Source organism: Micromys minutus (genome assembly GCF_963924665.1).
Source record: "Micromys minutus genome assembly, chromosome: 33".
Classification (NCBI taxonomy): Eukaryota; Metazoa; Chordata; class Mammalia; order Rodentia; family Muridae; genus Micromys; species Micromys minutus.
Window position 1 is genome coordinate 13,218,696 of NC_137968.1, and position 13,528 is coordinate 13,232,223.

The 13,528-nt window shown below is 34.9% G+C and overlaps 1 protein-coding gene across 3 annotated transcripts in view; it reads right to left on the reverse strand.

The window, feature by feature from the left end:
* CSMD3 (CUB and Sushi multiple domains 3) overlaps window positions 1–13,528 on the reverse strand; it is a gene marked incomplete at both ends in the record, with an annotated part of 1,162,760 nt that overhangs the window by 577,455 nt on the left and 571,777 nt on the right. For all 3 annotated transcript variants that reach the window (XM_080909303.1, XM_080909302.1, XM_080909301.1), the window contains one exon: window positions 5,706–5,827. In XM_080909303.1, the coding sequence (XP_080765429.1) occupies window positions 5,706–5,827 (122 nt within the window). The remainder of the gene's footprint in view (window positions 1–5,705; window positions 5,828–13,528) is intronic.

Here is a 13,528-nt window from a genome sequence, read left to right on the forward strand (position 1 = left end):
AATCTAATTTTCTGAGGAACCACAAGACTGATTTCCAGAGTGGTTGTATCAGCTCTCAACCCCAAATACTAAAGAGTGCTTCTCTTTCTCCCTATTCTCCCCAGAATCATCTTAGTTTTTCATCTAGCCATTGTGACTGGTGTAGAGTGGAAATCAGGTTTCTTTTCATTTGCATTTCGCTGATGATTAAGGTGTTGGAAATTTCTTTAGGTGCTTCTCAGCCACTTGGTATTCCTCAGTTGAGAATGCTTTGGTTAGTTATGTACACCATTTTTAATAATGTTATTGGTTCTCTGGAGTCTAACTTCTTGAGTCTTTTGTATATATTAGATATTATTCGTCTCTGAGATATAGGTTTGTAAAGATATTTTCCTAATCAATCCCATATACAGACACCAAACCTAGACACTATTGTGGATGCCAAGTAGTGCTTGCTGATAGGACCCTTATATAGCCGTCTCTTGAGAGGCACTGTTAAAGCCAAATACAGATGTGGATGTTGGGAACCAAACATTGGACTCAGCACCGGGATCCCAATGGAGGAGTTAGGAAAGAGACTGAAGCAGCTGAAGGGGTTTGCCTGACTCCTGCTGCATGTGTAGCAGAGGATGGCATTTTCTGGTATCTATGAAGGAGAGGTTTTTAGTCCTGGGAAGGCTCCATGTCCCAGTGTAGGAGAAATGCCAAGGAGGTGATGTGGGAATGGATGGGTGAGTTGGGGAGTACCCTCATAGAAGCAGGGGTCAAATAACATGATGGGGGTTTGCAGAGGAGATACTGAAAAGAGGATAACATTAGAAATATAAGTAAATGATATCCAAGAAAAAATAATAAAATTACATTTAAAAATAAAAAGATAAAAAATGAACTCTGAAGATTACTTGGCCTACCTGTTGCTTTTCTCTGGCTACATACCATATCTACATAGAAAGACCCTTTTAGGAAAGATACCTTGGTTGTAGAATATAGAATAATCAGTCTCAAACTGACCAGGGACCTCCCAATATGCTGTCTTTCCTGTGCCTAAATGTCTTCTGTGCAGTTTACTGAAGGAAAAAGTACATAAACAGTTTTACCCAGTCTTAGACATTGTATGCCATGATACCAACCCGCCAGCAAGATGCGCCACCAGTACAATATTGTCACAGGTCATATGGGATGATAGGTTACATTTTTCTCCAAAGTGAAGGTGAAGAACATCTTTAGTCTTTTTTCCAGAGGTGATTCCTTTGACAACCAACAGTAATATTTCCATGTATTACTCTAATTGTTCACTGATATTAGTTTGAGTTTAATTAGCTATTCACTGTTCCTAAGAAGATAAGATTAAATAAATGATACATTTAATGAGGAAGAAAGGAACCATTTTCTTGGGTTGAGTATAGAATAGGTAGGGATTTTTGTATTGGCATGAATCTGTGAGGAAATGAAAACTAAACTGTGTCATAAAGGATTCTAGATACACTTTTAGTCGAGTTTATTTTCTTAGGAACATAAATTTTTTTCTGATTTCTACCCATATACACATTAACAGTACTCTTTAATTATTATATTAACATCTGGTATGACTGTCCAGACATCGTTCTTTTCAATGAAATATTGAATTTCTTTCTTACATGCAGCTAACACTGTCGGGGAAGCAGATATTACCAATGAGTGACCCAGAGTACCTTTGATGTCCCTTGCTCTCCCTTGAATACCTCTTCATATTTCAGATGCATTTGCCTCTAAATGATTTCAACAGTAAGCTTTCTCGGGACTGATGTTCCTAGTCATGATACACTTCGACAAAACATGGAGACGTAATTGCATAACCCTGAACTGAGGGTTATGGAATGCAGAAGAATGAAATTTCATCTTTCTCCTCCCAGGTGTACTTTACACTGTATAGCAAGGCTTCATTGTTTATTTTTTATTATAGTCATAATTTTGCTTGTTGCTAAGGTCACCTGCTCTGTCTACTAACTTTATATTTTCACTTACAGTACTTGAATAAACCATACACTGTTATCTTGGCTATGCTTACGAATCAAAATTTTGTCACCTGTAGAAGGTACAAAGTTGAACTCCACTTGTTCAACTAAGGTCATAGATCTGGCGCTGAAACGTGTACAGTCATAAATTCTTTAAGTTTTGGCAGAATCAGTGGTTTTATAAGTATTGAGAACTAAATGAAGTGTCAGAACTCTAGTTCCAATGATGGGCAAATGACACATCCCTCAGTATGAACAGAGTTATGGGAGAAAGGCAAGGGCACATTCCAATTTGTTAAGCCTTTGCAGTGAAAATAACTGTATGATATATTGTTGTTCTATAGAAAAAAATCAATGTTTTATTCTTTTAATAAAGGCATGAAAGCAGTACTTTACAGTTTAATGTTTCCTCGTCTAAAATAGTTCTTTAGTGTATCTTATTAATATAAAAATAATGGAATGTTATGCCTAAACATATGTTTTCTACTACTTTAATTTTTTTTCTCATTTGTCTAAACTTTAGATTCTGCTATATATTCATGATAGCACATATCAGATAAACAACAAACTATTGTGTGGATCGGGATAATAGGAAACCTATAATTACATTTTATTAGAACTGAATGAAAAATTCAAATTATTCCTATGGTGGAGTTAAGGGAAATGTTATAGATTAAGTACCACTTAATTCGATACAAATATTACCAGCATTTATTTATAAACCAGTGTAAATGGAATAAAAATATATAGTATGCACCATGTCCCCTAGACGTAAACATTTTTCTGTGAAATTGTGTCACTAGTTAAAACAGAAATGATTAATATAGAATTTGACTTAGAGACATTTGGATGTCATGAGATAAAAACGGGAAACTAAAAAATTCAGTTACCTATATTACTAAAAATTCAACTATTCTTTCTATGAATTCCTGTCTATTCAAACTTAAATAGGCTAAAGTTTTTGTCATAAAAGGGGATCTCTAGTAGGACAAATTTGTACAGGTGAACCCTTCAATTGATTTCACACATGCAGTCAAAATTAAGTTGAATTTGTAACACAGAATTAACACAATACCACAAATCACAAGAAAAACAATAACAGAATAATAGCATAAATAAAAATCAATTCCGTGACCAGTGACATGCCAGTTTTGATACTTTAACTGCTACTGTAAAGTAAACTTTCACCATATTCAGCCACCCCATCTCCAAACTAGGCGAATTGTTCATCTTATTCTGTGAAATAATCTAGGGAAACACAAAAGCACTTTCCTAGCTAATCCATACCACTAACTTACAAAATGTGGTAATTTCAAATACAAGACAAAAGAACCAGCGGCTTCACATGATTAATGATCACACATATAGTTAAGAAGAGTAACACTCAAGATATGAAATTTTTACACCAATTTTGATATGTTTCATGCTGCGCATTTTATGTATAACAGTCCTCTATGCACTTCAGATGCATATGACAACATGTTTTTAAGTGATAAAATATAAAAACCTATGAACTACAACCATCAAATATAGTTATACAAACAGCAGATTTAAAAAACACACTTACTTGGGGTTACAGCAAACAATGGAGAGATGTGCTAGCAGTGTGTGTTAGTGATTATGGTTCTTAAAGGGTTCTAGGAGTCAATCGATGGAAATAACCCTTTCAAAAATTGTTTTTCAATCTATATGTTACAACTGTTTATGTAAAGTGAAATTGATTATGTATTATGTGTTGCACATATATAAGAATAAAAGATTAATATGAAAATATATTTTTGCAGAGAGTTATGTATATATATTATAGCTCTCTCTGTATCTCTGTCTATTTCTGCATTTGTCTTGGTCTTTTTCACATATATAATATATATATATATTAATTGAATATATAAAATGTAATGATTAATATGATTTAATCCTTTAAATTATTGAAAAGAATTCTATAGCATATCTCAAATTAAAGATAATTCTATTAATCAAAGTTAGTGATTATAATTATTCAGGGATATGAGAAGTTTAGATCATGTCAAATACAGAGAAAACTGATAATCTTTAAAATTATAGGTAAGGCCATTGATTTAAAATTTTTAAGATGTTTGTCTTCTAGAGTTTTAGATAGAAACTCATCTCAATGGGATTTGCATGGTTGCCACTTCACAGGCAATTTATCTCAATTAGTGTTAATATGAATTTTTATACTTAATATAATTAGCTCACATTTACTTCAATAAAATATACTCATGCCTTTTTATGACACATTCACAATGGGTATATACGTTCATACATACATGCGCGCACACACACACACACACACACACACACACACATGCATGCACGCACACAATTCATTCTCAAACAAATGCAATGCTGAGCTTCACTATCTAATCTTACAGCCACTATTCAGGAATGCAGATAAGCAGAGAAGAAATAGTTACTGTTCAAACGGGAGTGAGAAGATTCTCAAGTTCTACAAAGATTATCCATTATCTTCATAAACTGTAGAGCAATCATTAGGTTAGCATCGAAGTAAATTTTAAATTTTGTTTTCTAAGTTACTAATAATTTGAAAAATGTTCAATAAAATATTAATTTATTATTCTGAATTAAGTTGTTGACTTAAGTTGAATTAATGAATAAATTTTCCTTATGTAGTTAAGGGCCTGATTTAGTGTTTGCATCTTTGTTTGTGATTTTTCTCACTGTTCATAAAATGCATTTATAATTTAGGGTCTAATTTAGTATTTGCATCTTTGTTTTTTTATTTTACTCCTTTTTAATAAAATGCATATATAATTTAATTTTCAATATTTAGCTTCTCTAGCAATTATATTATGAAGACCTCCCAAAAGTACAGATGACTAAACATTTGCTATTTTATTCATTACTCTAAATAAAACATGAAATACATGCTTTTACTCACATTTCTGAGGGGAAAAATGGGTTTCAGAGTTTAAACAACCTAAAGTGTTCTGTAAATTATGTATCACTCTGAAAGACATGATTTGACACATTTTGTTGTCTTGATTCCTAAGATGTTTCTACTCTAACACCAGAACATATTGGAATCTGAGGAAATGAGAAGGACTTGAAATATATAGGACTTAGAATTAACAAAGAAACAGACTTTTCAAAGAGAATCAAGACACTGAGAGTAAGAGAATAGATGGAAATTCAGTTCCTCTTTTCCAAATGTTTTCTCGTTTTTAGTTCAGTGAGCGGTACTTACTACGTTACCTAGGTTATGGTCCAACAGAAAGAACATTCAGTCTTTGGAAACATCCAAAGTATGTATCAGCTATTGCTTTAGAGCCCATCAAACCATCTATGTTTAATAAATTGCTGAAATTATTGTAAGTGACAGAGAGGCACAAATGAAGGCTTCCTATGCAGGAAAACAAGATGTACCTGAAAGGCATGTCAAGTAGAAAAATTCATCAGGCAAAGAGCCACAATCAACAACTATTTTAGGAAAAGAAGCCTTCGAGTGCAAACTTCAAACACATGTGTCAAAAAATCAATCAATGGTAAACTAGGATGCATTCATTTACATTTAAGTAACTGGGAGTAGAGACATCAGTTTTCAATTTTCTCACTTATATTTCTTTTAAATACAAATCAAAATGTTAAGTCTTTATTGTGAATTGATGCTGGACTTCCAGGTTTCTGTCCTCTCCTTGCCACATCTCTATAATTGTCTTTATGACTATGGTTTTGAGGAGCATTTACCCTTACCTTATTGGTATTCACTGCCGTGATCACCCATACACACTGGGCGTTGCTGTCGTACTGGAATGGAAAGTTGGGAGATGTAAAGGTGCCACTTGGTCCTTGGAGATTAGAGCCACATGTCTTCACTGAAAAAAGAAATTGAAATTTCAATCATGGCTATATGTTTTGTGTAACATCACTGCAATCAAATATCTGTCAATGTATGTTAAGTTCCAAATTGCACATGTATGACTGCACTGAAATTGTGTATCATGATACTTTAATGTTATATATTGAAATTATAGGGCTTGTTGTATTCTAAAACTTGAAAACACATTAGTTTGAATGTGAGGAGAAAACAAGCTATATATAAAAAATAAAATATATTGAAATATGCTATATTACAGGAATTGTAGTGTTTTATATGCCAATAATTCCAGCCTTGATCATTTAAAACCTACGGAGTACTGTGAAAATAATTGTGAGGTATGATGAATGTCTTCTGTGTCTAAATTTCAGTCAGAGGCATTTTACCTGATATTATTTTAATACAAATCCACAAAGAGAAAGAAGCAATCCCTTGGATTGATTGAGCAACTTAAAACTAATTTCTTTGCTACTTAATAAGTATCCAAGGACTCCTTAATAAGTTGGGAGATGTCAATATTTAATTGACTCATTTTCTTCCTGTGAATAGGACCACTAAGACAAAAGAAGAGCTTTGCAAGTCATTTTAATGAATCTAGACAGAAAGTGGTAATATTTCCTTAATTTTCTACCCCTTTCTTCTTAATAAAAGTGCTAGTCAAACCATAGTCTCTCTTTATTCCCTTATGAACTACAAATTTCCTAGGTGCTAATAACTGCAAATTGGATTTCTTTGCCTTATTTCATTAAAGTCCCAAAATGTTATTCCTTTCTGTTCTATGAAAAGCAATCAAGTACATTTTAAAGTAAGCTGCAACTGAGCATGTTATCTTCATATATGCCTATGTTTTAACAGAGTTATGAGTATTTGTCATTTTGAAGGTCAAGTCATGATAGTCCTGAGTATTTACATGATAAGCCCACAGTGATCTACAAAAGAGCCTGGGAGTATTGGCACTAATATATTTCTATGACATAGATGTTCATGTTGGAGTTGGTCACCTAAAAATAACTACATTGTTTATGTCCTTTATGTGGATTCTAGGTAAAATTTTCCTTAATAAACTAGGAATTCTATACTCATCTAATTAAGGTTACTTTCATTTAAACATCATATAGCTTAACATATACTTCATTTCTGGCCCTAAACATTGACAGAGACTTGGAATGAAACGCTACTTGGAAGCATCACAATTCTGAGTTTACCTAATCTTCAGGCCCAGGACCATGACAACACCTTTTCTGACTATAGTAGATAGTTGCTTATCCATACTCTAGACAACAGTTTCTCTCTCCTCTGCAATGTTCTCTGCATGTTTTATACTAGTCTTTCTAAAATGTACACACAATTACCATTCTTGCTAGCACATAATCCTATGTGGTTCTTCCTTATAGGATGAGTTAAAAACAAACTGGCATAGAATCCAAATGATTTCTAAAGATTTCCTTTCCAGTTTTGTGCAATACTCTCTTTCTTATTCACACTATTTACTTGTGGTGGTATTGGCTCTTGCACTTTCTGGCTTGTGCCATATCTAAATTTATAGTAGGCACGATATGCTCAGTTCTAAAATATTTCTTCTCATGTTGACTTTCAGAAATTATAGCCATTTGTGCAAATCCTCGCTAATATATCACTACTGTTGATAGCATAGCTTCACAGTTTCTCCACTTCAGTTAGAGATAGTAGTCCCTATAGACCATCATCTATAAGCTTGTCCAGCTGTCAGTGACCTGATAGGCTGGGTGGCTCTAAAGGTGCTGAGAACTGTTAAACAAACCACAACCAGACATTGTTGGTGAAAATTATTTTTTATTGGATAGTTTATGTATTTACATTTCAAATAGTGTCTCTCTTCACTGTTTGCCCCTCTCGCATCCTCCCTCTGCTTCTATGAGGAATACATTCTACATAGCATCTCTCTATTCATTTTCTAAAATGCATATGAAACTGCAATCTTCTAACTGAAGTTATTTATCATCTCCGTTAGTTGCCTATGTTCTACATTTCTTAATATGGGCAACTTGCTAAAGGAACAAAACACCAGACCTTTGGCATTGTCAGGATTCTTCCAAACTCCACCCCACAGTTACCTGACACTAAAAAGGGGGCTATTTGCCCCCTCTTCACTCTCTTGCTCCTACCCTGTTGTCCCCCCTCTCCCCATTCCCTTCAACCCTCTCAAGTGCTCATGGCCAACTCCCCTCCCCATGCCCTGAATAAAATCTATTCTACACTATACACTATACAATTATGTGGTTGCTAACTCAGGGAAAGGGTTGCCTATCATGGGCCCACCAAAGGCATCACCCCATACCTCACCACACCTCCATAAAACATAACCCATACTCTCTTTTTCTTTTTCCTAACAGGTTCAGCAATGGAAAAAATTATAAAATAAAAAAATTATTATTTGAGACAAATATAAATATTTTCTCTGATTTAGACTTTAATAAACTAAAGGGGAAGAGCCAGTATGATTATAATAGAAAGGTGACAGTTAAACCATGCATTCCATACACTAGTCCAAAGTTCTTTACTTGAATGTTACAATAGGAAAGATAATTTTTAACAATGCAACAAATGTTAAAAATAAATAAATAAATAAATAAATAAATAAATAAATAAATAAATAAATAAATAAATCCATTAACCAACTAAGCTATGAGTAAAAAGTTATTTTGTTATCAGCCATGAGTAAAGGTTATTTTGCTTGATATATTTGAAAAAAAAAAAAGCCATTAAAAGAATAAACACGTGGAAGCTCAGAGTAAGTGATGCTGTTCATTGCTGTCTGAGAGGTTTTTAGACAAGGCCATCCCATCAATTACAGGAGAAAAGATATTGGAAAAGACTGCAGATCTTGAATTTTCTGAGAATATTGCAACTCGTGGTATGCTTTTTTTTTTTTTTTTTTGCCTACTTAATTCTAAGAGATTTAGCAGTATCTATTCTCAGTGAGATATGTTATATTCTGGTGAATGTTCTGGTTTTCTGTAGGAGTCATTAATCTTGTGTATAGCAAAACCTTTTGGCTGCTGCTCTAAAACAGGTGAAGGCACAAAGTAAGGCGAGTTCTGTGATTGGACAGTGAAAAAGAAAGGTAGGTCCAGAGTTTTTGAAAAGAGAAAGGAAGAAGGAAAGGGAGAGAAGAAATCAAGATAGAGGAGAAGGATAAACCATCCCTATTTGGCTTTAAATAGGCACAGGTAGCTATGAATATCTTACAAGGGATAGATTACTATAGGACAATCTGTCTTATTTAGGTGGGAAATTAATACCAATATCAATTGGCTCTGCGTTTACTGTGTGGACATTTGTGAAATGAGAAATGACTGATATAAATCTGATTGATAAATTCCAAGCTTCTGGAGTTTTGATTTTGTCAGGTTACTGGAAATTTTGACTATAACCACAGGGAGTAGATATTGGGAATGTGAGAAGTGTCCTCACAAGAAAGCTTCGAGACAGGTGACCACTACATGGGGCTATCATGGAGGCAGAGATATACTGCTGGGGACAGAGAGGAGCAGGCACTAGCATGTCCTGGTGTCAACTTACATTTATTAATTTATTAATGTTTATACCACAGGTAACACAATCTCAGGATTAGACACTATAAAGTGTCTTACCCTCATATTTTAAAAATGTAAAACAAAGAACTTTTAAACACTTCACCTTAGTGAAATATTTGTGAGACAAAAGCATCCAATCTGATTTAAATCTTACAAGTCATCCAACAATGTGCATTTATCCACACACTACCCATAAATAAATAAATCTGTTTCCATGGGTCTGTTAAAATGGTTTTACGTGAAAATTAACAAATATACTACACAATAGTTTTTTTTTTACAAAGAAATGCTCTATTTGTTCAAGAAACACACACACACACACACACACACACACACAACTCTTATTTAAAGGTGAATGACTAAGCCTATTTAAACCAGTGTCTTGAATCACCAAGAAGTGTTTGAGCTCTACAATACTTAATTGGACATTTTAGTCTCTGTCTTCACAGAACCCTGATAAACTGCCAGGAGTAAAGCAAAAATTAGGAATAATCTGGTACTTCATCTTTGTGATATCTGCATAAGACTAGGATCTAATGCACATCTACACTGAAAGGAAACGTCTACACTGAACAGAAGTGCATTAACAATGAATAGCAATGAAAAGAACCAAAGGCAGAAAATGGAAATAAGGAAAGATTGTGCAAAGGAAACACAATTATAATCAGCAAGAATCAGACTGCCTGGAATGTGATAAATTTGACCAACGCCTAATAAATGAAATTTCTCCTAAAGGTGACAAGTACTCATAATCTTTGAAGGTAAAAATAGTAAAAGTATTTTTTCCAGCTTAACTGTTACTATTTTAACTTTATTCTAAAAGTCCTGTTTATATATGCTACTCTCTTTAATACAAAGGACATGATATGGAATATCTACTTCCTGTGTTTATTTACTTATATAGTCATCTATTAAGTCATCATTGGCTATTAAGATTTTAGAGTGCTCTAGATTAAGTTTGTAATGCATGTGTTTGACTATCCTTCTTCCTTCCTCACTGAACCAAGTTATTGAAAAAAAGAAAGCACAAAACATCCAGGTACAGGTTAATTATACAACCATGAAAAGGCTCAAAAGAAAATGCAAAAGGTGCCCTCAGGGGATAGATCTGGAAGATAAACTGCAGCCCAGGGAGTCCAATTACAAAGCACTCCCTTTCAACAGAAGAAAAGGTTAACAGAAGGAAGATAACCTAAGGAATGGCACAGTAAGCAACCCATCTGGATTTTAACCAGTGCTTTTGAATAAAATAAAAATGCACTTATTTCCAATGTATCTGGTATTTATAATATCAATATTTTATTACAGTTGAATATGCATGTTTGTTAATTATGGGAAAATTTTGTAATTTTTCCCCTTGTGGAGACAATTCATAGAATATTTTAAGCTCTTTATGTCTTAAAATAGTAAGGTAGTTTTGCTGTTCTGTGGTTTTGGTTTTTTTTTTTTTTTTTGCTTGTTTGTTTGTTTGTTTTTTGTTTTTGTTTTTGTTTTTTTGGTTCATACTGATGTGTGGAATTAATTCTCAGTGACATAGCACCCTATCACTCCCCCCAGATATGGATTTTCCATTTGGAATATTTTGTGTGTAACAATAAGGATGATATTTCAAAGTGGCATATAATATTTTTATAAAGAAAAAAATACATTGAAAAAAAAAAAAACAACAAAACCTACGACATAGTTTCTGGATGTGGGTTCAAGGAAACCCCGTTAGGAAATATACTGATCTATGGGTGCACCTATTTCTACATGCAAAAGAACAATAATTTAAGATTGTATTACTTTGGCATAAGTTTTCACGCGCACATGTACAGGGTTCACTTCCACCCCCCACCTCCCACTCTGTTCTGACTCTTTCTCAGGAAATCTCGCACATTTTAATCTACATATAGTGTGGCTGGGTTTATCTGTATGATGACTGGGTTTCAACGTCTGTGTTAGAGCCTTGTGGACTTTGCAGAGACTATACATCAAAAGAGGACGAGTCGCTGTCTTCCAGAATCTATAAAATGCCAATCGCTTACAAGTGAATGTAAGGCCCTGTGAATCCCTTCACATTTCTTAACTAATTGTTGATAAGGCTGGAAGATTGGCAGACAGGATAGCATTTTGCAACAGACTAAGAGAAAATAAAGTCAAAATGAATAAGAAGGAGAAAAATCTTAAAATAGAACTACAATACAAGGAAACCCAGAATCTAAGAACTGGACTAAGGTTATCTAGACAGTTGATGAAAAATGAAATTACATCCATACTTTGACGTTGTTCTGAGAAAGACTAGGTGTTACTTAGAAATTTTCAAACACTATAAGAAGATTCAAATACGTCAGAATTAAAATTTTAGTTTGCAATGTTTTTTTTGATTTTTTGTTTTGTTTTGTTTTTTAATTTTGACATTGCTGCAGAAAAGTTAGTTTGATTGATGCTCAAACTTTGGATTTAGTAAAAATGAAAGGCCAGTGTTAAACAATAGTGAGACTGAAAGGATAAAAACTAGAGCCAAACCCCTCCAAGGACCCCAAGCTAAAGGAGCCTTAACCCCCGCACCTAAAAACCCCTAAATAACTCAAATTCCAGACCCTACTCTATGCCAGTAAGTAGATATAAGGTCACAGTCCTTGCTGTTCCTGAGCCGATTTCTGTATGAAACTGGGTGAAAGGGTGTAAGACAGGACCTTGGATACCAAGCCGGGCCTAGGTAATTAACAGAAGATAAGCTGACTAACCGATTATCCAGCTTCTGCAAACTGCTTGCACCACAGAAACCCCCCACCCTAGTGACTTATCCTGACTGCCATTGTCACCCCCACCCAAGAGACTGCACAAATACAGACCTACAAGACTATAGGGACCTATTCGTCCATGGAGCGTGGGATTAGATAGTTTAACACTATGAGTCCCCGGAATAGAGGCTTAGTTGGTTTACAATGATTGGTCTAGAAAGTGCAAGTTTAGGCAGAACAGGGCTCAGCCCATTTGCCACATGGATGAGCAGTTCCCAGAGATAAAGTCCTGGTGAGAAGGGGATCCGAGTAGCCAGGGGTCAGAGGGATCTCTGCCCAGTGCTCACAGAAAGCGTTCCCCTACCATGTCTAATCCAGGGACCAGGCACCCAGCATTGGGACCTCTGTTCCCACCCGGTAGCTTTAGGGCACAGAACAGAGCTCAGGCCATCTGCCACCTGGACCAGTGGAGATCCAGGTACTTAGGCCAGGTACAAGGGAAAGGCACTGACATATCACTGACAACAAGATGGCAAGAGGAAAGCGAAAGAGCATATCCCAGGGAAACCAAGACAACCTGGCAACACCAGTACCCAGCTCTCCCATCACAGCAAACAGCAGAATGACAAACATTCCAGAAAAAGAAGACACAGACCTAAAATCATACCTCAAGACAATGATGGAGATACTTAAACAAGAACAGGAGGAAAAGCAAAAAGAATCAGAAGCTTTTAAAGAGGAAACAAGAAAAACACTCAAAGAACTCAAAGAACTAGAGGAAAACAGAACCAAAGAGATGAAGAAATGGAAGAAGGAATTAAAACGGAAATTGACACAATAAAGAAAACAATAAAGGAGATAACCCTAGAGGTAGAACACCTAAAAAATAAATAAGGAGTCACAGATACAGGCATTTCCAATAGACTACAAGAGATGAAAGAGAGAATCTCGGGGGCCAAAGACAACATTGAAAACATAGACAAAACAGTCAGAGAAGATGCAAAAACCAAAAAGCTCCTAACACAAAATGTTCAGGAGATCCAGGACACAGTGAGATGACTGTACCTAAGGATAATAGGAATAGAAGAGGGAGAAGAATATCAACTAAGAGGCACAGTAAATATCTTCAACAAAATTGTAGAAGGAAACTTCCCTACCCTTAAGAATGAGATGACCACGAGCATTTAAGAAGCCTTCAGAACTCCAAATAGGTTGGACCAGAAAAGAAATTCCTCCCGACATATAATAGTCAAAACATCAAGTGCCCAAAGCAAAGAAAGAATACTAAAAGCAGTAAAGGAAAAAGATCAGGTAACATGTAAAGGCAGACCAATCAGAATCACACCCGATTTCTCAACAGAGACTATGAAACCTAGAAGAGCCTGGACAGACATCATG